This window comes from Brachionichthys hirsutus, chromosome 4, assembly GCF_040956055.1.
Source record: "Brachionichthys hirsutus isolate HB-005 chromosome 4, CSIRO-AGI_Bhir_v1, whole genome shotgun sequence".
Taxonomy (NCBI): domain Eukaryota; kingdom Metazoa; phylum Chordata; class Actinopteri; order Lophiiformes; family Brachionichthyidae; genus Brachionichthys; species Brachionichthys hirsutus.
The window spans coordinates 16,169,905-16,196,804 of NC_090900.1; the positions used below are offsets into that span (position 1 = coordinate 16,169,905).

Below are 26,900 nucleotides of genomic sequence, written 5' to 3' on the forward strand. Positions count from 1 at the left end.
ATCACGTCACGAACGACATCACGCCACGAACGACATCACGCCACGAACGACATCACGCCACGAACGACATCACGCCACGAACGACATCACGCCACGAACGACATCACGCCACGAACGGCATCACGCCACGAACGACATCACGCCACGAACGACATCACGCCACAAACGACATCACGCCACGAACGACATCACGTCACGAACGACATCACGCCACGAACGACATCACGCCACGAACGACATCACGCCACGAACGGCATCACGCCACGAACGGCATCACGCCACGAACGACATCACGCCACGAACGGCATCACGCCACGAACGGCATCACGTCACGAACGACATCACGCCACGAACGACATCACGTCACGAACGACATCACGCCACGAACGACATCACGTCACGAACGACATCACGCCACGAACGACATCACGTCACGAACGACATCACGCCACGAACGACATCACGCCACGAACGACATCACGCCACGAACGGCATCACGCCACGAACGGCATCACGCCACGAACGACATCACGCCACGAACGGCATCACGTCACGAACGACATCACGCCACGAACGGCATCACGCCACGAACGACATCACGCCACCCCGTTGTGGCGGCGTGCCGCTTTAAATGCTGCACTTCCTATAGAATACATTTACATGTAAACGGTGACGGTCCCGGTTCCGTGGCGGTCGGTGTCGTTATCTCCTCGGAGCGCCGGAAGCCCCCAGAACGCCACCGTGCAGCAGCTCAGCTTCTTAAATCTCTTGGCGTGTCGTATCGCCCCGCCCCTGTCCCATCCTGCCGCGTCGCCACACAGGATGTCGATGTGGGACGAGCCCCGACCCTGGTACCAAAGGTCCGGGGACGTTTCTGAAGCTTCACTGACAGACGGCACCGCAGCTTGTCCAGAGGTTCTGAACGCCTCAAATCAATAAAGGATCAATAAAGTATCAATTCATAAAGACTTGAAACTCTTCCGTTTTCAAGTTTGAATCTTCATCAGCTGATGCATCTGGAGAGACCATCTTTGGGATCTTCGGGCTTCCGCTGATGGGAACGAGCCCTCCTGTGGGTCAGGTGATGCTGGGCGTCCAGGTAAAGGCCGCTCCGGCGCAGAACGCCGTTTCACCGCCATGCTGCTGAACTCGCTCGGCGGCATCAAGAGCAGCTGAAGTGAACCGTGCTTGACCCCGCTGCCGTCCCCGGAGAGCTCGCCATGGATGCTGAACCACGCTCAAGGATCCCAGCTGGGGCGCCGCTTTGTTCCCAAACCGTTTAGAACTTGTACATCAAATGGGAGTCGTGTGTTTTATGAAGTTAAATCTGTGTGAGGAAGAGGAGGAGGAATCCTGCACACATCTGTATTCCCAGTGGGAGTTTCTCCAGAGTGTGGGGTGGGTGGTTTTCCCGTGGCAGAAGTTTGAGTTCTGGGTTTAATTACATTTCTGTTAATTGGCTCATTGATTAATCTCCCTTTCTGTTTTTTTCAGAAAACATAAAAAGTCTAATCTAATGAGAATATTTCTATAAATGATGATTGGCCGTAAAACTGTGACGTTCCTGCTGCATCCGACGCTGCATCCAGCCGTGCAGCGTCGGATGCAGCGGATGCATTTACCTTGGAGCCACCGATGCAGCCGGAGGGACGGCAGCAAACGCCTCTCCACTCGTCGCTCGCTCCGGCAGCCATTCGGATCTTTCATCGGAGGGATTTTTAATTGAACATTGGCGACTGCGCTCCAAACAAATGGGCCTCGGGAATCCTGGGGGCTGGATGAGTCAAATGTGTGCGTGTGTGTGTGTGTGTGTGTGTGCGTGTGTGTGTGTGCGTGTTGCAGCCGTCTGGGTCTGATGGCGTAACTGTTAGAAACCAGCCCACAGAGGGCGCCATGGCAGGCCGTCAGCAGAGGAGAAACCAGCCCACAGAGGGCGCCATGGCAGGCCGTCAGCAGAGGAATACATTCACCATGTCGGCAAATAGAGGCGTGGCAAAAACATTTTAAGGATAGGAACGCTAACGCTAACTCACCCGTCCCGTGGAGCAGGATCGCTGGCGGGCCGGCGACGACAGTGAGGGGGCCGCGGCTTGTTCTTCCTCTCTCCCCTCGTCCTCCTCGCTGACCTGCTGATTTTGTAGCTGCACAACTTGAGAAGTTTAGTCACAAATACAAGGAGACAAAGGTGTTGATCCGTTTCATCAAATACCTGCCTGTTTCCAAGGAGGCTGAAAAACGTCCCTAAATTCTGCTGAATAATGAAGCTCCCTCTCCCTCTCTCTCTCTCTCTCTCTCTCCCTCCCCAGGAGACGGAGATCAGCACCAGAAGGAAGGAGTGTGAAGCACTCGGGGCGGAGGTGAAGAAGAAGAATCAAACATGTCAGACCTTGGTGAGCGCTCCAGTAACACACCCTGGCCTCGGAGCGATGGGCGGAGCCTCAAATTGATTTGTTCCCGAGAGCCTCGTCTGCTGCCATCACACACAAATGTCCCCCGAGAGAACGAGTGGGGGCCCCGGCGCGGTGATGGGAGCTGCTCACGTCGACCTGCGGCGTGAAAGGAGAGGAAATCCGTTCCACCCGCACGGATGTGCCCGTGTGTCTGGCACACACGCTAGCGGTAGCATGTTCAGAGTGGTTGCCTGTGTCAAAGGTCAGATTTGTATTTGTTGTCTGGCGCCGTTTGAAGGACGTTTCCTCGCCGCGCCCCAGAAATGTCTTTCTGGCTGATGGAGCAGCGTCGACCCGGGAAGAATCCAAGAACATGTATGCGGCGTAGATGCCCCCTCAGAGGGCAGCTGTGCGTGTGTGTGTGTGTGTGTGTGTGTGTACGTGTGTGTGTGTGTGCGTGTGTGTGTGTGTGTGTGTGTAAACAGTCGGTGTGCGAATGACAGCAAACACTAGCGTAGCCATCTGTCTCCTGCACCTTCCTCGCTATGGCGTGTATAACCTCCCCGAGAACTTAAAGCTTGTTACCATGGCGATGAGGAGCATCCGCTCCTGCGACAGCCTTACCTGAGTGTGCGTTGGTGCTAATCAGGATGGAGCAACAAGCCCAAGGAGGCGGCGGGGTCAGCTTAGCAACTGGAGCCGGGAATCGAACCGCCAACCTCTCACTCATAGGATGACCCTAGGTCCCTAGGTCCTAGCGGCACGGCCCGCTGCCGAGCTGACCCGGTTCTAAAGACGGCTTTCTTTCTGTCCAGGAGAATGAGCTTCAAGATCTCCTCCAGGAGAACAAACACGTGAACCTCCACCTGTTCAGCAGCCAGAAGACGTCTGAGTATGAGAAGGTAAGCGATGGAGGCCTGGGCTCATTCGCTCATTCATTCATTCATTCATTCATTCGCTCATTCATTCATTCATTCGTTCGTTCATTCATTCATTCATTCATTCATTCATTCATTCGGTCATTCATTCATTCATTCATTCATTCGCTCATTCATTCATTCATTCATTCGTTCGTTCATTCATTCATTCATTCATTCATTCATTCATTCATTCATCCATTCGTTCATCCATTCGCTCATTCATTCATTCATTCGGTCATTCATTTGGTCATTCATTCATTCATTCATGAAGCTCCCGTTTGTTCCCAGCGGCGTTCTGGTAGCAGGTAGACAGACACAAAGGAGCGGCGTGAAGATAAATGATCTTAAGATGATCTCATGTTGTTGTGTTTGAGGACCCGCTTTAGCATGAAGCTCAGAATGAGGAGTCCGTGACCTTATCCCGTGAGCGTGTTAGCACGCTCCCAGTAACCAGGCTGCATCCATGTCTGAAGGCTTTCTGGGTCACACTATAAACTGCCCTGGGGGGGGCGGGGGCAGATGAAACTCCCTCCCCTTCCTTTGAGCACTAACACAAAGTCAAAGCAGCAGCAGGTAAGATTCTCCCCCCCCTTCCCCCCCCACCGCCCCCTAAGTAGCGGTGCAGCGTGTCTGTGGGGGAACTAGAACCCGTCACGTAGCGGAGGCGAGGCGAGGCGTGGGGAGGCGAGGCGTGGCAAGGCGTGGCGAGGCGTGGGGAGGCGAGGCGTGGCAAGGCGTGGCAAGGCGTGGCGAGGCGTGGCGAGGCGTGGCGAGGCGAGGCGTGGGGAGGCGTGGGGAGGCGTGGGGAGGCGTGGCGAGGCGAGGCGAGGCGAGGAGAGTAGTGGCGAGGCGTGGCGTGGGGAGGCGTGGCGAGGCGAGGCGAGGCGAGGCGTGGCGAGGCGTGGCGAGGCGAGGCGAGGCGAGGCGTGGGGAGGCGAGGCGTGGCGAGGCGTGGCGTGGGGAGGCGTGGCGAGGCGAGGCGAGGCGAGGCGAGGCGTGGCGAGGCGTGGCGAGGCGAGGCGAGGCGTGGGGAGGCGTGGGGAGGCGTGGCGAGGCGAGGCGAGGCGAGGCGAGGCGAGGCGAGGCGTGGCGAGGCGTGGCGTGGCGAGGCGAGGCGAGGCGAGGCGAGGCGAGGCGAGGCGAGGCGAGGCGAGGCGAGGCGTGGGGAGGCGTGGGGAGGCGTGGGGAGGCGAGGCGTGGCGTGGCGTGGGGAGGCGAGGCGAGGCGTGGCGAGGCGAGGCGAGGCGTGGGGAGGCGAGGCGTGGCAAGGCGTGGCAAGGCGTGGCGAGGCGAGGCGTGGGGAGGCGAGGCGTTCTTCACGCCGCAGAGAAGCAGAAAGGTCGTAAACGGCTGGATGGACGATGCCGTTAACCGTCTGGCAGTGCCTTCCAGCTTTTAGCTGCATCTGCATCTTTCCTGGACCCCCCCCCCCCCGCCCCCCCGCGTGTTTGTTTATGAGATGCCTGTTTATTTACAAGGTAGCTCCACGGGCTAGTCCAGCCAGAAACCGGGTCAGGACTTCACTGGGATCCGGTCCAGCCCGTCGTCCTCATCACTCTGTAAATGCGAGCGTCTTCTCTGGGGAGCTTCGGCTCCTCCCTAAAGGATCACCAGACCGACGCCCAGACGGGCTCCTCCTCTCTGCTCCTTCTGCCGGCCCAGGTGAAGCCCGAGTATGCCCAGCTCAAAGAGACGCTCGGCGCTGTGACGCAGGAGAGAGATTTAGCCCGGTGGGAGAGGAACCAGCTCCAAGACAAGCTGGAGAACCTAGAGCAGGTGCTCAAGGTAAGCAGTGACCCGTATTTGTATGTGGGCGTTTAGGACCTGGACCCTCCGGCGCCGGGTTGCGTTCAGGCGCTCCCCTAATGTCCCCGACGTGTCTGTTGCCTTCCAGCGTCGTGTTGGGAGTTCTGACCAGGAGCTGTGAACGAGTAAACGCTTAGAGCCCCTTTGCTATTCACCTGTCCCACTCTCCTTGCTAGATTATATCACTGCTATGTCTGCTCAGGTAGACGTGAATGCTCACCTGGCTGTACGGCCTCGTCACTGCGGAATGTTTCTCTGCATGAGGCGGGGCCAAGAGTTTGGCTTGGACACGATGACGTCACCGACACTGGCATGTGTTCACACAGACCCCGTTTACACCTGGAACTAAAGGAATACCGTATTGGCCCGAATATAACACGACCCCGGGTATAATACGACCCCCTCTTTTTGAAGACTCAAGTTTGAGAAAATACTTTTTGAACACCAATTTCAATTTTTATACAGAAAATAATTACAGTACATCTGAAACAAATGATTATAACAATAAATTCGAGAGAAAAATCATGTTATTTTGCCACATTCAAATCATGCAAAAACTGTCTCACATCTTAATATCTGAACATTTAAATATGTGAACTAAAGTGCAATCACATTTGTAAATGAATGGCTGAAGCGCAGCAACACAAGATGGATGCCGGCCAGACGTGCTGAATCACTGAAGCTGCTTTATTTTACTTGCACTGTTAAACAAAACTCAGTTTCCTCCTATTGCTCGCATATCTCTGTCTCCTAGTTGCACTCTCTCTCTTTCTCTCTCACAACATATAAATAAGGAAAAACATTGCAATAAAATAATGATAGGCGTTTGCTTTAGCCTGGGGAGTTCAGTTCACCATTCGTTGTAACGATATCTGGCGCCATCTAGCGTTCAGAATGGGTATAATGTCTAGACCCCGAATATAACACGACCCGACTTTTTCAGCCTAATTTCAATGCAAAAAACATCGTGTTATATTCGGGCCAATACGGTATTTCACACAACAATGGCCCGGCTCTTCCTCAGTTACCGCTGGAACGTCAGTAGTCTCTTATTCCATGACGTTTCTCCAGAGTTCTTGTTTTCCAGAACAGATTTACTCCTAGATTAGATTATTTAAACGCGATACAAGCAAACATGAAGATTACTCTCAGAACGAACTCTGTTTGCATCTTTAATTTCAACTTAAACTTTAAGATCTATCAATGTCTGATTGGTTCACTTTTTTCAACAGACCTGCATGAAGATTAAAGGACATTTACGGAGGAGCGACGCTGCTCCGTTTACGTCTCGGCTGCACTGAAACGCTTTCCCCTGAACAACATCACGTGATCTTTATAGATTCCTCTGGTCGAGGTTCTGCTCTAGAACAAAGATTCGATCTGAGGTTCGGTGTGAGGCGGGCTCATTCCTCACATTTAACGTCGCAGCAGGTGTAAACGGGCGAGAACGACGACGACACGCCGGCTTCCAGTCCCTTGTGTCGCATCACTTCCTGTTCACCACAGACCAATGAGCACGCTGAGTTTGCTCACCCATTTCATGTAACGTAACGTTGATCGGGACCAGGACCGGTATCGTGTTACTGAAGGGGGGCAGCTAACCCGACGTGGCCTAATCCCAATCCCTCTTGTGAGCCCTGATCTTTATCTAGGAAGTGTGACGCTAGTCGTCACGCCATCAGTAGGTCAGTTATCCCTTCTCTCCATTTGGAGTCTGGAGGGCGAGTTGACCACTCCCCCCCCCCATCTAGAGAAATGGGACGCTACCTATCAGGTAGAGCCGTGGGGCGGGGCGGGGCGGGGTTGGGATTGGGCTTTCTTCCCTTCCCTCATCCACGAGCACCTTTGTGTAGAAGTTATGTCCTCAGGTGGCGTTTGCTGTGGCTGTGAGAGCAGCCCTCTCTGCACTTCCCCTCTCTCAAACCCCTCCCCCTGACTCTCTGCCCCGCCCCCTGTGGACAGCATATGCGCGAGGCTGCGGAGCGGAGGCAGCAGCTAGAGTTGGAGCATGAGCAGGCCTTGGCTGTACTCAATGCAAAGCAGCAGGAGATCAACCTCCTTCAGAAGGTAAGGGAACACGACGCTCGGAGCTCGGGTCAAAGGTCAGGCGGGACCTGGCGTCCTCCTGAGGGAACCGGAGCTGACTCTAATGTGAAGGCGAGCCCAGCGCCGGCTGAGCTCTCTGAGGGTGTGACAGGAAAGGTGATGACCTCCGCAGGAAGGCGGAGCCGGCGTTCCTCTGTCATTAGCAGAAGCCCGTTAGCGCTTATCTTCCTTCAAACGCCGGAAGCTCTCTGCATTCTCCTAAATTAAGTCCCTGCAAAGTAGGTTCGTGAAATCGTTAAGTCCGCGGATGTTCCCATAGTGACGTGGGACATTTGTAGTTCCCATAAGAGGAATGTCCAACGCTGTGTTGCCACGACAACCAGACCCTTCCTCTCGAATGCAGCCGCCTCCAGATGTTCACATTCTGCTTCTCCGGTATCTTAAACTGATTTAGCCTCCAGCGGTGCGGGTGGGGCGCGCTAGCAGCACGCTAGCAGACGAGCCGTTCTGCATCATCCGTGTGTGTTTCACATCGTGTGTGGCGAGGTTCTAAAAGTCCTGCAGGCTGAGACTTCACGCATTAACGTACCATAAACCACGACATGACCGGCGCTGAAGCGTAACGTTAAAAATGGAAGTACTTTCACTCCTTATTCTAAAGTTTCATTTGGTTTGTGCTGCAATCGTTTATCGGTTCAAAGTATTCGTTGTTTCTGAAAAAGCAAAAGCTGCATGTCTGGTCTGGAGCCTGTTTGAATAGATTTCTGCCGGTAAGTTTCACGCTTCAGCGATGTTTTAAAGCCGCATTAAATGAAGGTGAGCTGGAACTGAAACGCTTCCCTGTGTGTCCCAGGCTCAGGTTGAGGCTAAAAAGGAGCACGAAGGCGCCGTCCATCTGTTAGAGGTGAGCGCCTGCTCTTCTTCTCTTCTTAAGTTTCCTGTTTCACAGCAGAAATCCCGGCTTGAATTTATTAGATGTTGAACTGTTGAAGTGAATTTCAAAGTGTGAACAGAGCCGTGTTCAGAAAAGGTGACTGAATATAAAGCAGATTTCCAGACTTGTGATCCCGTGAGTGACTGTGCTTTATCTCTTTGTCCTGAATGGCTGCGTGTTCATGCTTACACAGAACCACTTGGACAGCATGCAGGTATTTCAGAGCTGTTTTTACTTCCACCTTTCTCAGTGTAGTCGAAAGGAATGCATCCGTTTCAGAGCGCTCTGTGACTTGATCAGAAAGAAATATTCAGCAGCGTTCACTTAACAATTGATGAAAAGATTCCAGCAGCGAAGTCAAGTTTCAAATCAAGCCGACCGCCCGGGGCCTCGCCGATCGACCCCCACATCCAGTCCCTCTAAAGATCTTTAAATGTGCATCGAGTTAGCATCAAACGTTCAAAACGGAAAGGCTTCCTATGCTAGGACCTCCCATTGCAGGCGGACTGTATGGATCGCCGTGCATTAATGGACATCAGGTCATGACTCGCCGTTCCATGTTCAGGGATGAACATGGAACGGCGGTCGGAATACCCGACTGGCCCAGAGGAGAAAGACGCCACGGACAATAGTTGTCATTGTGATTAACTCGGGGTTGGTTTTGGTCTTTTCAAGGCGTTGCCAGACAGTGAGAAGAAAAGTAAAAAGCTGAGAGGCTCAGCCGTTCAGACACCGACTCTGTTGCATGTGATTTATGTTCTTCCCAGGATTTATCCACACATGGCCAGTAAATATAGTCCGTGTCTTATCTGCGTAGAAGGCGAAACAGAAACACTGACCCCGGAGTACGCGCGCTCTCTTTGTCCTACATCTTCTGGTGTCCTCATTTCTCCCTTTTCCTTTCTTCCCCCATCATCTCCCTCCCTGTCTGGCCGTCTCCTGACGACTCGCCTTCCTCGCTATCAGGCCAAAGTTCGTGAGCTGGAGGAGAAATGTCGGTCTCAGAGTGAGCAGTTCAATCTCCTGTCAAAGGAGCTGGAGAAGTTCCGGCTCCAGGCCGGGACGTTCGACATCCTCAGCACAGAACCCATAACTTTATGCGAATCGCCCGGGTCTCCCAACAAATCCCTGTCGCAGCTCCTCAATGGACTGGCTGCCCCCATGGGAAAAGGTAGGACCATGTGTCACCCTCACTGCGGCTGAAGCTCCGGCGGTCTCACCAAAGTCGTGTGTTCGACAGGCAATGAGGCGCCGAAGAGCAGGTCTTTGATATCCGAGTTCATCCGACCGCTCCAGGTCAGCGGAGAAAAACCGGAGCTCCTCTCCGTCAAGCCGACGTTCCTCGCTCGCAGCGGAGCCCGAAGCCCAGGCCGCGCGTTCCTGTCGGAGGTATCTGATCGCGTCCGTCCTTTGCTGCGCGCCTCTCCGTGGCGTCTGTCACACAACCTGAACCTAATTAGTCTCACGCCGACCCAGGCGAGACTCGCCATCCTAAAAGACAACCGGCCCGCGGCAGACGGGATTACTTCCAGTTTATGCGAATGAAATCCGGTCGTCGCGTACATGTTAAAGGTTCTGTACCGACTTGCACGTGTGCAGCGTTTGTCACCAGAAAGGTTTCAGGCTGTTGCTTCACAAGTCTGCGGTCTGATTTGAAACACGTCAGGCACACAACATGCAAGCAAAGTGAAATAGTTACCGACTCGGTAGCGAAACGTCTGTAGAAATGTAGAAAATCCGTCGCAGCAGGCGTTTCCTTTGGCTCTGCCGTTCTCGTCTTGTTCCATGAATCCGGCACGATCAATCTGTTGTTTGCGTTTTAACGGCAGACTCACGCCGAGTCTCTCGCAGCCAACTTCATAGCATCGAGCTCCAGGAGAAACGGAGAGCGAGAACACAGACACAAAGAGACGAGTCAGCCACACAAAGGCGCCACAAACTAGACAACACGGCCAGTTCAATAAATAGTTTGGTTTCGCTGCACTCGGGCCGAGCTAACCACAGCTAGCCACAGCTAACCACAGCTAATCACAAATCAACATGTTCGCTGCACCGCCCCGAAAAAAACAACTGTTTAGCTTTTACATGTGAATCTCATGACCAACATACAAGATTTAGCCCTAAATATTATGCAAGTATATTCATTATATGCACATTTTCTATCTTATATTTAATGCAGCATCATGGTTGTCTCGTGACCCCACTTTGAAAACATCGTCGTCCCACATCAGCTGTTACAGCTTTCAAATGTTTTTTTGCACTTTGTTGGTTTTGTGGGAAAGTGCATCTTAATTTTAGTCTAATAAGTAAACTAAAATAAGACTTGTTTTTGCCGAACAGGCACCCGGATTGAAAGTAATTTGCTTTTACTAAACGTTTGCATCAGCTTCCCTTTCTGCGCATGAAAGGCTGAATCACGGACACTGAGGTGGAAGACTAAACTCTGGTCATGTCCTGCTTCCAGATGGACAAGGAGCTGAGCTCGACTCCCAGGTCTAAGCTGAGGTTTACAGGGAAGGTCCGTCTGTGTGTCGCTCGCTACAGGTACGTCCACAATGAATCAACGAACCATTGCTGTTCCCCTTCATAAATAGTTTTAGTGCATGTTGTGCCCACAATAAAGAAGCACGTAACCCAAAGAGGTGAACGCCTCAGGGCGATTACGAACAGAGGTGGCCTGAAATCCTTTCCACGCCTCTTCACAGGAGCTCAGGGACAAAATGTTGAGCTGAGATTATTTGCTTTCTCTCACGGAGCTTTAGGCTGCGGCCCGAAAGATGATTCAGTGTTTCTACCTCAAAAGAAAATTACTTGTCAGCACAAAAAACAATTGGAATCCTCAGAGCACGTATGTGGAAAGCACTGAAGCCTCCAGAGCAACCCCCCCCCCCCCAAGTTAAAAGAAATAAGAAATACAAGCAGAACACAAACTGCTCCGGCCTTGATGGAAAGTAAATGTAAAAACACAATCATGTAAATATATTCATTTGTGTTTTTCACTCTAGTTACAATCCTTATGACGGACCGAATGAGCATCCTGAGGCAGAGCTCCCTCTGGTGGCGGGGAAGTACCTCTACGTTTACGGTACCATGGACGAGGACGGCTTCTACGAAGGTCCGACTTGTTCCTTTGATGTTTGTAGGTTGTGGATCAGGATTTTTATTTCCTTCATGTAGAAGGATGTTAAAAAGAAATTCCCAATTAAGCACATAAAACGTTATCTAGTAACTTTTCGTTATTTCGAGGAAACTTTAATTTATCAGACCACGACTCTTTTGATATAATTTTTCAGTCACGCAGGACTATGCAGAGATGTTTGTTCTACACTCACCACAAAGCCAACCGTCTGCTTCCTGTTCCCCAGGAGAGCTGCTCGATGGACAGCGGGGACTCGTCCCATCCAATTTTGTGGATTTTGTCCAAGATGAGGAGACATCCTCTGTCCAACACGGGGACACAGTAGCTAAAGAACCTGGCTACCTCAACCACAGTGGCCTGGGGCCTCAGAGATCGGGCGTAAGCGGCCTGTTGTCTGACACCAGCAGCTTGGGGATGGACCTCCTGGGCTCCTCCAGCAACGGGACAGGAACCTTGGATGTCAGCATTGATGAGGTCGGTGAAGACATTGTGCCTTATCCCCGCCGCATCAACCTGATTAAACAACTTGCCAAGAGTGTGATTGTTGGCTGGGACCCTCCTGTGGTCCCACTGGGCTGGGGCTCCATCCGTGGCTACCACGTCTTGGTGGATAAGGAGTTACGCATGAGTGTCCCCTACGGGGGCAGGACGAAAACGCTCATTGAAAAGCTCAATCTGGCCACCAACACCTACCGGATCTCGGTGCAGAGCGTCACCGACTGCGGCCCGTCCGACGAGCTCCGGTGCACCATCCTGGTGGGAAAGGGCGTGGTGGTGGCGCCGTACTACCTGCGGGTGGACAGCATCACGCAGGTCTCCGCTGAGCTCTCCTGGATGGCCAGCAACAGCAACTACAGCCACAGCATCTTCCTCAACGGCACCGAGTACGACGTGGTGAAGGCCGGCGGCTACAAGTACACGCTGTTCAACCTGAAGGCCATGACGGCGTACAAGGTGAAGGTGGTGGCGCAGCCGCATCAGGTGCCGTGGCAGCTTCAGATGGACCAACGGGAGAAGAGGGAGATCTCCGTGGAGTTCTGCACTCAGCCTGCAGGTCAGCCACTGGGATGTTGTTAGCCGTGCTAGCATGCTAGCACTGCTTCCTGACAGCCCTCGTTCCCCGAGCACGCAAACTCTCGACCTATCAGATAGAGCCCTGGTTACGGGGGGGTGGGGGGGGATGAAGCATCAGTTCAAGATGCTTCATCATCTCGAACTGATGAAGACGTCCATGTGTTTCATTTACTGCGACTCGGGAGTCGTTAGGGTCACCTGTGTGCCGTTGACCCTCCTGACCCTGTTGTGGATCGTTGGTGTCGTTAACCTATCTGACCTCCGTGTGACATTTAACGTCCCTCCCCAGGAAGCTTTACCGATATCCATACTTGAATCACAAGTCGGGAAGGAAGGAAACGACCGTCTGCTGAAGCCGCGTTGGTGGAAATGGCGGCCTGTTGGCGCCGGCGGCGCTGACTCGGCTCCGTCTCGCTAATGAGAGTGAATTCGTCCACCGCGGTTCACTTTGGAGGCGGAGACGAGTCAGACGTCATCAGAGGTTGAGATTATTTTCACTTTGTTCAACATGAGAAGGAAACACCAGAATAAACCGCAAGCGTTCCCTTAATGATGGACGACGTGAAGCGAGGACGGAGAGGAAGAAACGGGGCGCCGAGGCTTCAGCTGATTTTCTTCTGGCAGCTAACGTGCGTTCATTCAATGATCTTCCTATTGGAGGTCATTAAAGCGTCATCCATGAAGGGGTGGCGCCGCTCTCTGCTCTGTTCGTTCGTACCGACTGAGCGCTGGACTGAGGCACACACAGGTGTATCAGCAATGATGCCAAAAACACACTTTGATCCTGGAACTCAGATTCGTGTTCTTGGAGTAGTTTTCAACCGAAATATTATGTTCCAGCTACGGGTCCAGACTGATGCATAAATCCACTGGATCTGCGTTATCTCAGCTACCTGTAGGGGGCAGTGGCACGCCTCTACCCCTCTCTGGACAGTACATACTGACCCCCACCCCCCCAGATCTGGATCCAAAGATTCATAGAAGTGGAACATAATAATTGGTTCTATTTATTTTCATTGGTTTATTATTATTTTTAGAATATTTGTAAAGTGTTTTCAATTAAAAGCACAACGTCTTATCATTCTTTAACAAACGATTGACTCGGGTGAGCGTACCTGTGCAAGGTAAAACTAGCTGCTTCTGTTTATTCTAATCTCAAGATTCAGGATTAACACGATAAATATCTGCAGCTAATTCAGGGGAGACGTCTGGAAACCAGTGCATTCCTCTCACGGGGGAGAAAGAGGTATTTATATTTAGCAAACAAGCAAATCTCTGCTCCACTTGAGAGTCTTCACCTGACTTAGATTTGAGAGTCTTCACCTGATTTAGATTTGAGAGTCTTCACCTGATTTAGATTTGAGAGTCTTCACCTGATTTAGATTTGAGAGTCTTCACCTGATTTAGATTTGAGAGTCTTCACCTGATTTAGATTTGAGAGTCTTCACCTGATTTAGATTTGAGATTCTTCATCTGATTTACATTTGAGAGTCTTCACCTGATTTAGATTTGAGATTCTTCACCTCACTTAGATTTGAGATTCTTCACCTGATTTAGATTTGAGATTCTTCACCTGACTTAGATTTGAGATTCTTTACCTGATTTAGATTTGAGATTCTTCACCTGATTTAGATTTGAGATTCTTTACCTGATTTAGATTTGAGATTCTTCACCTGATTTAGATTTGAGATTCTTCACCTCACTTAGATTTGAGATTCTTCACCTGATTTAGATTTGAGATTCTTCACCTGACTTAGATTTGAGATTCTTTACCTGATTTAGATTTGAGATTCTTCACCTGATTTAGATTTGAGATTCTTCACCTGACTTAGATTTGAGAGTTTGCAGTATATTTTTAGAAGCTCTAATCCCCTCGCTGGATTTCTGCTGTTTGGGCTCAGGACGAATGAAAACGTCTCCAATCATATATGAATTTGAATTCGCTCTTGTTTATGACAGGTTAAAACGAGCAGTGTGTGTGTGTGTGTGTGTGTGTGTGTGTGTGTGTGTGTGTGTCGGCACACAGTAGAAATCTGATTGTGTTAATGTCGACTCTGACGGCGTCTGGTCGTTCTCAGTTCTCAGCCCTGGTTGGATGTCCCATACCACCCCCCCCCCCCCCCCCCGCCCCCCCAAGGTTAGGGTACATCCAGCACTTCAGACGTGACACATCCAAATATCCTTGTTTCGTTCTGAACATAAGAACCCGCTGAGCTCAGCCAGAAATCGTTCAGCCGCCTCTCACCTCCTCCTCACCTGGTGTCTGTGTTGTCCCCCCCCCCCCCCCAGGACCTCCTCTGCCTCCCCAGGAGGTGCAGGTCCAGTGCTGTCAGACGCCCGGGGTCCTGCAGGTCAGATGGAAGCCCCCGTCGCTCACGTCTTCAGGAACCTCCAACGGGGCCAGTGTGATCGGCTACGCCGTGTGCACGAAGGGACAGAAGGTACCCAGCCCTCGGGAACGGCTGAAAGAATCTTCTTCTGTGGTTGTGCTCTGCTGCCCTCTGCTGGACAAATCATACAACGCTGCCATTCGCCCTCCAGGGTGACTCGTGGTTTAAATACACAGCTTGATTTGGCCGGGAAGCAGCTCCAGTCCCGCTTCCTGGGGACACGTCTGCACAGATTAAGGTGCTAGAATTACAGAAACGGGAAACGGGGGAGGGGGGCTACGTGAAACGCACCCAGCCTGATTCTGTTCAGTCTGAACCCGTTTGTATTGATGGGGTCTGTGTGCCGGAGGGTGACGGGGTCTGCTTCTGGTTCCTCTGGTGCAGATCGCGGAGGTGTTGTTCCCCACAGCCGACTACGTGACCGTGGAGTTGAACCGGATTCAGTGTCTGGAGGCCAGAGAGGTCATCGTGAGGACGTTATCGACGCAAGGAGAGTCCCAGGACTCGCCCGTGGCCGTCATCCCGCACAATCTCCTGGGCTCTCCGCACCTCTCTCGCCGGACCGCCGCGCCCCCGCAGCCCGCCCCCCATACTCCCTACCCGTCAACGTACCCCCCGAATCACCCGCAGCCTCAAGTGCAGCCTCTGCCTCGAGCCCAGCCCCACACGCTGCCCCATGCTCAGCCGCACCCGCCTCCCCATCCCGCGCCGCAGCCTCAGATCCAGCGCCAGCCCGTACCCAAATCCAAACCGTTAGTAAGTGCCAGAGAGGCCAAAACCAAAGAGCACGAGGCGGGCCTGCGATCGGCCCAGCCCTGGGAGCGCTCCCCCTCTCCGCTGCCACCGATGCGTGGGCCCAACCTGGAGCCCCCGCCCTTCCAGCCGCGGCGATCGCCATCTCCTCAGAGGATCCTCCCGCAGCCTCAGGGAGTCCCCATCCCCAACACCATCGCCAAGGCCATGGCCCGGGAAGCGGCCCAGAGGGTGTTCGCCGAGGGCAACCGGGTGGGTGTTCCCGATCCGAATAATAAATCATTCAGCTTTCACCCTAAAAAACTCACCTCTGCCTCCTCAGGCTGAGAAGAGGAACATCTTCAGCGAGCGAGGGAACGCCTCGCACCACCTCAACTCTGACGAGGAGGAGGATGGATACGACTCCCCTCACGCGAGGAGGAGAGGAGCGTCGGTGGACGAATTCCTCCGAGGCTCGGAGCTGGGCAGACAGGTAGCACACGTCCCAGTAGGCAATGCTACAAGCTAGCACACGTCCCTATAGGCAAAGCTACAAGCTAGCACACGTCCCAGTAGGCAAAGCTACAAGCTAGCACACGTCCCTGTAGGCAAAGCTACAAGCTAGCACACGTCCCAGTAGGCAAAGCTACAAGCTAGCACACGTCCCAATAGGCAAAGCTACAAGCTAGCACACGTCCCAATAGGCAAAGCTACAAGCTAGCACACGTCCCAGTAGGCAAAGCTACAAGCTAGCACACGTCCCTGTAGGCAAAGCTACAAGCTAGCACACGTCCCAGTAGGCAACGCTACAAGCTAGCTCTTATCCCAGTAGGCAGCGCTACAAGCTAGCTCGTATCCCAATAGGCAACGCTACAAGCTAGCTCGTATCCCAATAGGCAACGCTACACGCTACCTCTATCCCAATAGGCAACGCTGCAGGCTAGCTCGTATCCCAATAGGCAAAGCTACACGCTAGCTGGTCGCTACCTGACGTGCTTGTTTTGTTCTCCGTTTCCAGCAGCATCACTACAGCCACAGCGAGGAGTATTACACCGAGAGCAGCCGGGGGTCGGACCTGTCCGACATCATGGAGGAGGACGAGGAGGAGGACCTTTACTCTGAGATGCAGCTGGAGGAAGGCCGCAGGCGCAGCATCAACTCTCACAACACTCTCAAGGTACGTAGCGCTAGTGACGACCTGGGAGGGGGGCGTCTCCCTTCACAGGCTCCACCCCCAGGCTGAGCTGCCCTCCCCCGCTTCATGCATCCAAGGCTGTGTGTTCATCACTAGACCGCTGTTAGGAATGTTTCCTCACGTCTCGCTTTGCATCGTGAAGCTCTGAGTGCTTCACCGAAGGCGTGTACCAGAGGGTCATGACCTATGACCTGCAGATGGGAATCTCATTTAAGTGACTACTTAAATGGAAATATTCACTTTCCTTTACGTCTGCCATGTCCCGATGTTTCGTTCTTGGATTGTGGCAGTCGAACGCCGTCGGTAAGCGAGGATGAGGATGCGTGGATGGAGAGGAAGACGTGATGCTGCGGCGGATTCAGAATCAGCGCTTCCTTGTTATTGGTCTGGTTTCCTGTCCAGTCTGTGAATGAGGGGAGTCCATCCCCGCTTGTCCTTCCCGTCATCGCCATCGATGTTAGAATGTAGTTCTCCCATTTAGGACTCTATGAGAGGCGACAGTCCAAGCGTAGCCATTATCGTAGAACGTCCTGCTGGGATTAATAAAGTCTTCTGATTACCTCCTCACCCGACTCTGACACGGTAAAATCTTCACATTGAAATGGTGTCGTAGCGTTCTCTAAATCCGTAAAGATTGTATTTACAGCTAAAGCCTCTGAAGCTAGCCGCTAGCTGCATTAGCACGCAGCTAATTCAGGGGCGGTGTCCTCCAAAGGCTACATACGGTGGCGCCGCCGGCTGTCCCAATCAGGATGTCCTGCAGAATTAGCCCGGGAATGCATCCACCGAGTGAAGGATGGGCATGTTGCCCGGCAACAGCCCAGCGTCTCGTAACGTAAGGACGAGCGGCTGACGGCTCATTAACGGGACTTCACTGAGAGCCTTGGATTATGCAGATTAGGTTTCATTATCGGGATTGAGGAGATCATTTACTCACAATTTAAACGGCTCCAACCAGCAGATAATCCGGGCTGACCATCGGCCCGGCCGTCTGATTTAGAAGGAAGTCGTTGTTTACGTTCTGGATTGTTTCTTTATTTTCGTCCATCTTGAGCTGATCTTTTCTGCTGACTCAGCTTTAACTCACGGCTACTTTAAGCTCTATTATTAACGTCTTCCTTCCTTCATCACCGGGAGCATTAAGGGATCAGTCGTTGGCCTTCCTCCTCCTCCTCCTCCTCCTCCTCCTCCTCCCCCTCCTCCGCTCCGTCCCCCCCCCGTTCCGGCGCCGTCACTGATTCCTGCTGCTGCATGTCGTTTTCTTGCATGTTTTTAGACATTACATAAATAACTAACTCTCTTTATTTTGTCTTCCCTCCCCATTTGTTCTATTCACATTCTGTGTTGTTTCCTGCCTGTTCTAAAACCTTTGAACCCCCCCCCCCCCCTCGCAATAATCTAATCGAACCTTTTGAACTGGCCTGTGGCGCTGCGGGGCTTTGCCTCCTGCTGGCCACTGAAGGCGTATTACAAGCGTCAGGACTTGGGGGAGGAGACGGACTCCTGGGACCTCCAGAGGGAGGTGGTGAAGCAGAAGTCGCTTCGCAGCAAGCGCCTCCACAGCATCCCCGAGGTGGCGGAGGAAGAGCTGGACGGCGTGGACGGGATGGGGCGGGGGATGCGCTTCGAAGACGGCGGGCGGCCGGGAGCGCCGCACACCCAGCGGAGGATGTTCCCTCAGGACCCGCACGACCACGCCGTCCCCAGTAAGACGTCCCGCCACCTCCGGCGCCAGCGCTCCTCCCCTCGCTTCACCGACAGCCGTTACTGCTACGCTCTGGAACGGACCAACCGCCAGAACACCAAGAGTCCGGATAGCGGCCTGGACTGCGGCAGTGAGGAAGAAGGCTCGCTAGGCCACGCCCATCGGGCATACTACGCCCATGGGGGCGTCGCGCGGGGGCCCGTGCACATCATCCACTGCGAAGGCCCGGTGGAAAGGCGGGCACTGGCTATGGGCCGTAAGAGAACGCTGACCCGGCAGTGCAGCGTGGAGGAGGACTTCTCCGACGCCCCGGTCACCGTGGCAACGCTGGTTCACACGGGCGACTTTAGGAACAGGGACCACTTTGGGCCTGGTCGGGACGCCAGGACGCCAAACTGCTGCAGGGACGGGGCCTTGAGCGAGGGCAGGCTGAGCCCCCGCGGGGAGGCCCGGGCCCGGGCCCAGTCTCTGTCCAGACTGAGCCGGGACCCGCCGCTGGTGTGTGATTCAGACTTTCTGCTGCCGCCATTAACGTCTTTCTTTTTCTTTTTCTTTGTGGTTGCTCCTCCCCTCCCGCTTCTGTTGCCTTGGTTACCGTCTTGTGACTCGTTCATGGTCGGTCTGACTTGATGTTTTATTTATAACGTCGGGTGGATTTCCACAAAATCTTTTCAACCACCTAAAGGCCATTTAACCACGTTTTGACTTCTCATGTCTGCGAGAGGAAAGGGCAGCTTTGGGGGTCCACTGCCCCGTCCTCATCTGTTGCCCCCCATGTGGCCCCCCCCCCCCCCCCCCAGGGCTACATCTCCTTCACCTCTTGTTTTCTCTTCTTCTGTTTGTTTCTCTCATTTTCTCATCTTCAGTTCTCATGGTGACGATGGAAACGCTCCAGGCTGAAGCTGCGATGGCTTCGCTCATCGAAGCACGTATTCATCCATCTGATCGGATCCCAGAGGGGGGGCGCGGCCCCCTCCTCTGGGATGCAGCCGCTGACATGCACAGAACAAAACAAATGGTCTTTAGCTCCACCCGTCCACCCCGGTCCATGTTGTCGTGTTGGGGCTGGTGCTGCGTGTCTTTATTTCATTTGTCCCGTCCGCATTGTCTCCTAAAGGACAAACGGACGTCCCGTCATGGCTCTCGTCTTTTGTTTTTAGCTGTGTTGACAGGATGGGGGGGGGGGTTCCGTCGCGGTTCTGACCTCTCACCTCTTGTTTTCTGACTCTAAAGATCATCGGGAACTCGCCATCGCACGGGAGCGCCGATCACCTGGACCACTCAGGGAGGAGGCTGGTCCGCATCGGCACGCCCCCTCAGCAACGGCCAATCCCATCCATTGGTTAGTAAGGTCGCCACACGAGGGGACGCCCGCCCCCACTTGCAGGGCCACTGGTGTTTGTGCTGTTTATACCGTGTGCTAGCCCAGCTAACCCTGGACCCACACTGGGCAGGGGGGGGGACCTGTTGCCCTTCATCCTACTGTCTCAGCATGAGTGAATGGGCATGGGGTGGGGGGGGGGCTGTCTGACCGTAACGCTGTGTCTTCTGTAGAGATCACCGTGGACAGTAACAGTGAGGGGAACCTGTCCCCCGTCTATGGCAGTGTAGCTCGGCGCAGGACGTGGCGGTCTTTGTCCTCAGAGGATCGTTATGGTATGTGGTGCGGCTTCTCTCCCAGATCACCTTGACACGGTCACAAAAGGCAAAGAATGGCTCCTGAACACATGATGTCGTACAGGTCTGTGCTGGGCGGCCTTTAGCCTAGCGTAGCCTAGCGTAGCTTAGCTGAAAGCTGACGGGGCCTTGAGATAACCTGTTGTCATGATCTGGCGCTATCCCTGTATGTCCTCCCACCCCCCCAGTCCCGATAGCCCCCCCTCATCAGCCACTCCTCAGAGATCCACGCATGAGGAGTTGATATCAGGTCCACCCCTCCCTCTGTCCCTGATATCAGCGTTTCCCGGGCCTGCTGGGACATTTGGTGTTTTGTCCTCCTTTGTCCTTTTTGGCTGCTCTTTGTTTCTGGCTAGCCTTCATGCATGTTTGTGAGCCTCTGAGGGAAGGCAGTGAAACAGCAATGGCCGCTAACGCAGCGCTGACTTGTGGCAACGTCCATTTGCACCCCAACAACCGCCAGCGAGCAGCGATGTGTGAACGAAGGACCCGCTAGCAACCCTGCTAACCCGTTAGCAGCTCTGTCAACCCGCTAGCAGCTCTGCTAACCCGCTAGCAGCCCTGCCAACCCGCTAGTAGCTCTGTCAACCCGCTAGCAGCCCTGCTAACCCGTTAGCAGCTCTGTCAACCCGCTAGCAGCCCTGCTAACCCGCTAGCAGCCCTGCCAACCCGCTAGCAGCTCTGTCAACCCGCTAGCAGCCCTGCTAACCTGCTAGCAGCCCTGCTAACCTGCTAGCAGCCCTGCCAACCCGCTAGCAGCCCTGCCAACCCGCTATCAGCTCTGTCAACCCGCTAGCAGCCCTGCTAACCCGCTAGCAGCTCTGTATACGAGGACCTGACCTCTTCCGGGTCATGTCCTCCTGGTTGACCTTCAGCCTGCAGCTCTTTGTTGTTGTTGAGCGGACAGCGAATCCTCGCCGCGTCCCGGCCCGGTTCCGCGGCTGTTCTTTCACACACGCATCATGGCCTCTCCCCGCCCCCGTCAGCCGGAACCGAGGGCGCGGCTGTCCGATGCCGCCAGTAGCAGCGGAGGCCTCTTCTGTGTTTCAGACGGCTGCGGCGGGCGAAGACCCCGACGCGGCCGGGGGCGGGGGCGGCGAGCCCCGGATGTCTACGGCGAGTCCGAGCCGGAGGAGCTGACCCGCGTGTTTGTGGCGTTGTTCGACTACGACCCCATGTCCATGTCGCCCAACCCCGACGCCGCGGATGAGGAGCTGCCGTTCAAGGAGGGCCAGATCATCAAGGTGGGGGGGGGCGGGGGCGGGGCGGGTACGGACTGGCGTCCGTCCTTCGCCTCTCTCTGCAGGACGCCTCGTAATATTTTCTCGCTTTAGGTGTTGGGGAATAAAGACACGGACGGCTTCTACCGGGCGGAGGTCCGGGACCGGGGGGGGCTGATCCCGTGCAACATGGTGTCCGAGATCCAAGCGGAGGACGAGGAGATGATGGCCCAGCTCCTGGAGCAGGGCTTCCTGCCACTCAACACCCCGGTGGAGAAGTTAGGTGAGTTAGCCTCGCTCTGGTTGTGAGGCGCTCGGATTTCCCGGGAACCCCCGAATGCACCATCGGCTTCCCGCTTCTCGCCACACTTTACTCTGTTTCTCTTCTTTCCTGTAAAGTGAACTGCGATCGTTTCAAAGATGGACGCTTGATAAACCGCAGGTCCAGAAAGTCGAAGAGAGGTCTGTTGTCCGGCAAGATGCTCTCCTGCCTCGCTTCTCACCACCATCATCATCGCCTTCATCCGTCTACTGCTTTTAGCTCATTTCCAAGCTAACTATGAGCCTCCTCATCGTCACATCCTTCAGCTTTCCACAGCCCCCGTGCCGACTGGACCTTCATTCATCTCTCCTGACCTTCTCCCCGCAGAGAGGAACAGGCGGAGCGGCCGCCAACAGCCGATGTCGACGCGACGAATGGTGGCGCTGTACGACTACGACCCTCGAGAGAGCTCCCCCAACGTTGACGTGGAGGTACTGTCCTCCTCTGACCTCCATCCTGTTGATGATGTGAGATGAAGATGATCCGTTTTAGTTCAGCCTGTTCACAATTTAAAGGAATAGTTTGAAATATTCTCATTTAAAGGCAAAGCTTGATGCCAGGGGACTGTTAGCTTAGCACAAAGACTAGAAGCAGGTGTAAACGGGTCGGGCTTCACAGGGAACTAGCCTGTAGATGCTAACAGCTAGCTCGGCTGCGTGTGAAGCTAACAGTCTCCTCGCGTTGCGTGGCGTCAACTTCAGGATGTTGAACTGCTAGCGTCGCCTGGAGGGTAAAATTAGAACTTGAAACCATTGAATTATTTTCCCGTGACGTTTTTCTTTTGCCCCCCCCCTCCTATTGGCACTGCCACCGACAGTATGAGGGCCACAGACAGAATGAGGAGGTGAGTGAGGGTGACGTCTCCCCCCGTGTGTGTTTCCTCCCACCATTTGTTGGCGTGCTAACGAGGAGGCGGGCTTCCGATGATAGGCCCCTCCCTCCTCGGTCTGGTCTCTGGTGTTGCCGTGCCATGTTTGGTTTGCGTGTTTCAGCCCGTCTGCAGAGACCGGGCTGCGTTTCAGATGCATCCAAGCCCAGTAGAGTCTCTGACAGGAAGTGGGCGGCAGGAAGGCGTGTCTCACGCCTCTCTCTTCTCCCATAGGCTGAGCTGACTTTCTGCGCCGGAGACGTCATCATGGTTTTTGGCGAAATAGATGAAGATGGCTTTTACTACGTGAGTACTGAGCGACTTCTTTGAGTTAGCAGCTAACTGCTACTTTGAGTTAGCAGCTAACTGCTAGCTGCTAGCTGCTACTGTCATCGCATCCACAGGTTTCCTCAGCTCTTCTTGGGGCTTCAGTTTCAAACATCCCGCCTCTGAACGTGGGCCGGATCTAATCTCTCATCTAATCCCCGCCCCCTCCTCCGCAGGGCGAGCTCAACGGAGACAAGGGACTCGTTCCCTCCAACTTTCTAGAAGAAGTGCCTGACGACGTGGAGGTTTTTCTCACCGACTCGCCATCCCGCTACGCCCAGGACACCCCAGCACGGATAAAGACCAAAAGGGTACATGCTCCTTCGCAGTACTAGCCCCCCCGTCATCCCTCTAGCTCCTCCCTCCTCCTGTTTCGTCTGTGTGTGCGTCTCCAACTGAAGTGTGACAATGACCCTGTAAATAAACCCATCGGTGTGTAAAAGAACTCAACAGAGGTACTTTTATTTTCCTTGTTTACTGCTGTGGAGGTGGAGGCGGAGTCTGGACTGTAAACCACCTGGATATTCATAAAGCTTTCTCAATGGGGGGGGAGGTCCTGTGACTCTCAGCTCGAGAACAGCGGTTTAAACTATCCCTCCAGATGCTTGATGAACATCTGTCTGATTAGTTTCTAACAGTTTTGCTGTGCTAAACGATGAACTCTGTAGTCTGTCGCATGTTCTCGTCCCCGATGCATGAAGGCAACATTTTATATCGATTTAATCTCGTCCAGTCCAACTTTTGTACCTGCTCCTGAACGCCTCGTCCTGTAAAGTAGCACGCGGAGGAATCCTTTCGGAACTAATTATTTACTAAATGTAGATCTGTGATGCTATTTTCGTGTTGAACTATTATTGGTGTCATCAGACGTCTCTTCTGTTTTTGCCATTGTCATAGTGCAAACTATTGAAATGCCATCACCATATATCTTTTTTATTTCCTTTTCTCACCTGCTTGGCTAAACAGAAGAAGAGTGTTCATTTCACACCTTAAAGGCTCTGTTTCCGGCACGTAAGTGAGCAACCGACGATACCGAGATTACGCTGCCGTCGTCTAACGCATCTGGCGGGGGGACCGCTAGTCTCTGTTAGCGTAGCGCTGCTCTGCCTTCAGGTCGCCAGAGAACCCAAACAGTGCTGTCTATTATGGGATAGAACCCCTCGCCAATGCATTAGACCAGAAGTATGGTATCTTCAGTTGTTTCTCTGAGTGTTGTTCATGACAATGTCCGTCTCCTGCAATAATTCTCCTGCTGTAACTCATGGGAAGCTAAAAGGCCTCGACTGCCCTCAATTCAGATGAAACGTCACAAATCTTTATTTACACAAATCAAAACGTATTTATTTTGGACTGATTTTTAACTGCAGACTAAATTTTCATCCATTTAAAGTGAGACTGTGCGACTTTTGCTTTAGCGCTAAACCACTAGAATAGGGTTCAGTAGCAAAGCTAAAGCTAACGATGACAGCTAAGCTGCTATGCTACTTTTTAGCGCTCAGCTAACTTTTATGTTATAGTAGTGGTAATGAACATTGTGACGCTAAGCTAATGTACAGTAAAACAACCATTTGCTAATAGTTTGCTAGCATTAGCCATAATAAGATATTGGATTAGCCTGGAAGGCTTCAGAAGTCTCATTTTAAACACTGAATAATTGATATACATTTCATTTCACTCGAGGGATTTAAAAACACGCCGCTGCGTCATCTGCTGCTTTTAAGTATTTGTGTCATTTGATAATTTAATTTAATCAGCTCCAAAAATGAATATTTAACTTCCTAAACGTCTCAGGTGACACATTTTACACCTTAAAGGTGGGACTGGGACAAAGACAAGCGGCGCGTCTCTAAACCCCCGAGTGAAGGCGGAGTCCGTCCACCGCAGCCTTTTAGCTCATGATTACAGAACCAGACGAGTCGTCTCTGTGACCCGCGTGTTTCAGTACATGTATGTAGAACCGGCCGCGTGGATGTGACCCGTGACCCAAAACATTCCTGTCCAGGCCTTGTCTTTGATATTGTTGAGAATCCTTACATTGATGTGGAAGTCAGTCCCGCTATGTGTGTGTGTGTGTGTGTGTGGGGGGGGGTCTATACCTGAGAGGCGGGACAGCATCCAGGGAGGTAGACGTCAGTTGTGGTGGCCCACGGCTTTTTAACAACCCTCAACTGTCCCTTACGGGTCTCCCATTAGGTTCCGCTGGAAAACTCAGCTCCGCCCAGAAGCGCAGCCCCTCCCACAGTGCGTCCACACGTCCTTGGCTCCGGCCTGGCCTCCGTGGGGCCCGGCAGCCCCATCGGGGCCCCACCTGACATGAACTGCTCTGAAAAGAAAAAGGGACTGCTCTCCAAAGGGAAGACTATATTGCAAAGACTCGGCGCTGTAAAATAAGAGGCGCCGCCCACTCTGAAAACGAGCCCGCGGAGGGGCGGAGCTTCATTCTTGTACATCTGTTGTATAATAGATTATTTTGTTAGACACATTTCAGAGCATGTGTGATGTCATGGTCTCCATGTGGACCTGGAGCATGCAGTAGATGGGCGTGGCTGACCTGAGGAGCAGCATCCGGACGAATCATCAGCATTAACTCCTCCTCTTCTGTCCAATGACGACTGTGATTGAGCCAGGCCCCGCCCCACGAGCAAGCACATGCTGCAGACCAGCAGCCTGAACGGAAACGCCTCCTCGTCCAACCTCCATGTATTTGCCTTACAATTGCACAAGTTTGCATTTTACCCAGTAGAGGGCGCACTTCCATGCCTACGCTTCATCTTACTAACCCCGCCCTGTGAATCCCATTGGTCCAGAGCTCCATAGTTCACCCACCAACGACCGTTTTAGTCCAAACACTTTTCTGGAGCTTTTCGCCTGGAGATGGAGGCCCCGCCCCCACAATACATGCAACATTCGGTTTAACGTACGCGCTGGAAAACTAACCTTTTGGGGGCCACACCCAACAGCAAACTGTCGTCATGGCGATGCAAAGAAAGACAAATTGTCCCGCCTGGCCTGACATCTGTCTGAAACTGGTCTCCATGTTTTCAGTCGTTGAGAAGATCCAGAAAAGTTCTGCGGAGTAAACGACGACTCCGATCGACACCGTTTAGGGCTTCGGACGTAAATAATGAACATACATTTAAACAGATTGGAGCCTTTGATCTGTGACTGAGCCGATTCGGGTCGGGACCGTTTATCCCCAGTATTGATCAGTGACACACAAGGCTACCTCGGCGCCGCTGCTCCACCCCACATCTATCAGACCCGGCGTTTATTCCAGCCAATCAGTCATCAATGACTCAGCTTCCCGGGTTGGGTCGGTGCAGAAACACGTACTGTATATCTATAAATATCTCTATCGCCACCTTCATGCAGGGAAGTGAATGTACCGCCAGCTGAACGCCGACGTCTTCTCAAAGCTCGTTTGTGAAATGAAACGGTTCACTTCTTCTCACCTCTCTGTTCTCATCTCATCCTCATGCATAATAAATAATAAAATAAAGCCTATTTTTTCTAAACTGAACTGAAACTGCCAAAAGAAAAGAATGTATGCGGAAACATTCTGAGCGAGAAGCTCGACGGACGAGCGAGCATCCGTCCCCGTCCCCGTCTCTTCATCTCCACCGACTGTTGCTCTTTTTGTACTTCGTCCATTTGTAGAAATTGTTTCTAAATGTTTATACTTGATTTTCGAACTGCCTTTTTTGTACATTTAACTTTATAATCAGAGTTCAAGCTTTTCTCCGTGGTGTCTTGAAGACCATATTGTTTTACAAGTCTGCAGTCGTGTGCTCGATTTATGACGAGTTATCAGCCTATATTGATTAAATCCTATCCTGTGGGTGTGCATGTGCAATCTTTTCTAAAAGCATCTAAATAAATTTAATATTTTCTAACAGTTGTAGTTTCTTCTGAGAGGAGTTTGGTGCCAACATTTCCCACACAATAAATATTAGCGAGCCTTTGATGCATGAGGAACTCAGTTTATTTGTGTCTGAGATCAAACGCAGCATCAGCAGGTAGGAACCCGACGCTCACCTGCCTAACAGAAACAAACACCTTCCATCGCAGCTGCTTTAGCTCGGGTTGAATCAAGCTAATTCTAATTGAACAGCTCTCAGGACAAACCAGGCCTGAAGCCTGTAAATCTGAAACAGC

The 26,900-nt window shown here is 52.8% G+C and overlaps 1 protein-coding gene across 1 annotated transcript; it reads left to right on the forward strand.

Moving 5' to 3' along the window:
* The first annotated feature begins 2,312 nt into the window (after positions 1-2,312).
* On the forward strand, positions 2,313-25,136 carry rimbp2b (RIMS binding protein 2b). Its single transcript, XM_068761031.1, has 26 exons — positions 2,313-2,390; positions 3,206-3,292; positions 4,973-5,095; positions 7,079-7,183; positions 8,016-8,066; positions 8,290-8,310; positions 9,063-9,267; positions 9,337-9,485; positions 10,561-10,640; positions 11,102-11,211; positions 11,462-12,289; positions 14,599-14,750; positions 15,084-15,704; positions 15,775-15,933; positions 16,453-16,608; positions 18,089-18,829; positions 19,565-19,673; positions 19,886-19,987; positions 21,059-21,252; positions 21,343-21,511; positions 21,628-21,690; positions 21,878-21,981; positions 22,368-22,394; positions 22,653-22,724; positions 22,922-23,056; positions 24,939-25,136. The coding sequence occupies exons 4-26, from the start codon at positions 7,082-7,084 to the stop codon at positions 25,134-25,136; spliced, it is 4,548 nt and encodes a 1,515-aa protein (XP_068617132.1). The 5' UTR covers positions 2,313-2,390; positions 3,206-3,292; positions 4,973-5,095; positions 7,079-7,081.
* Positions 25,137-26,900: the final 1,764 nt, after the last annotated feature.

Bases quoted from the DNA above. Each gene is read 5' to 3' on its own strand.
- rimbp2b (XM_068761031.1), top strand. From the start codon at position 7,082: ATGCGCGAGGCTGCGGAGCGGAGGCAGCAGCTAGAGTTGGAGCATGAG. The intron at 15,934-16,452 runs GTCCCAGTAGGC...CGTTTCCAGCAG, and splicing joins TGGGCAGACAGGTAGCACAC to CATCACTACAGCCACAGCGA. The intron at 21,253-21,342 runs GTGGGGGGGGGC...TTCTCGCTTTAG, and splicing joins AGGAGGGCCAGATCATCAAG to GTGTTGGGGAATAAAGACAC.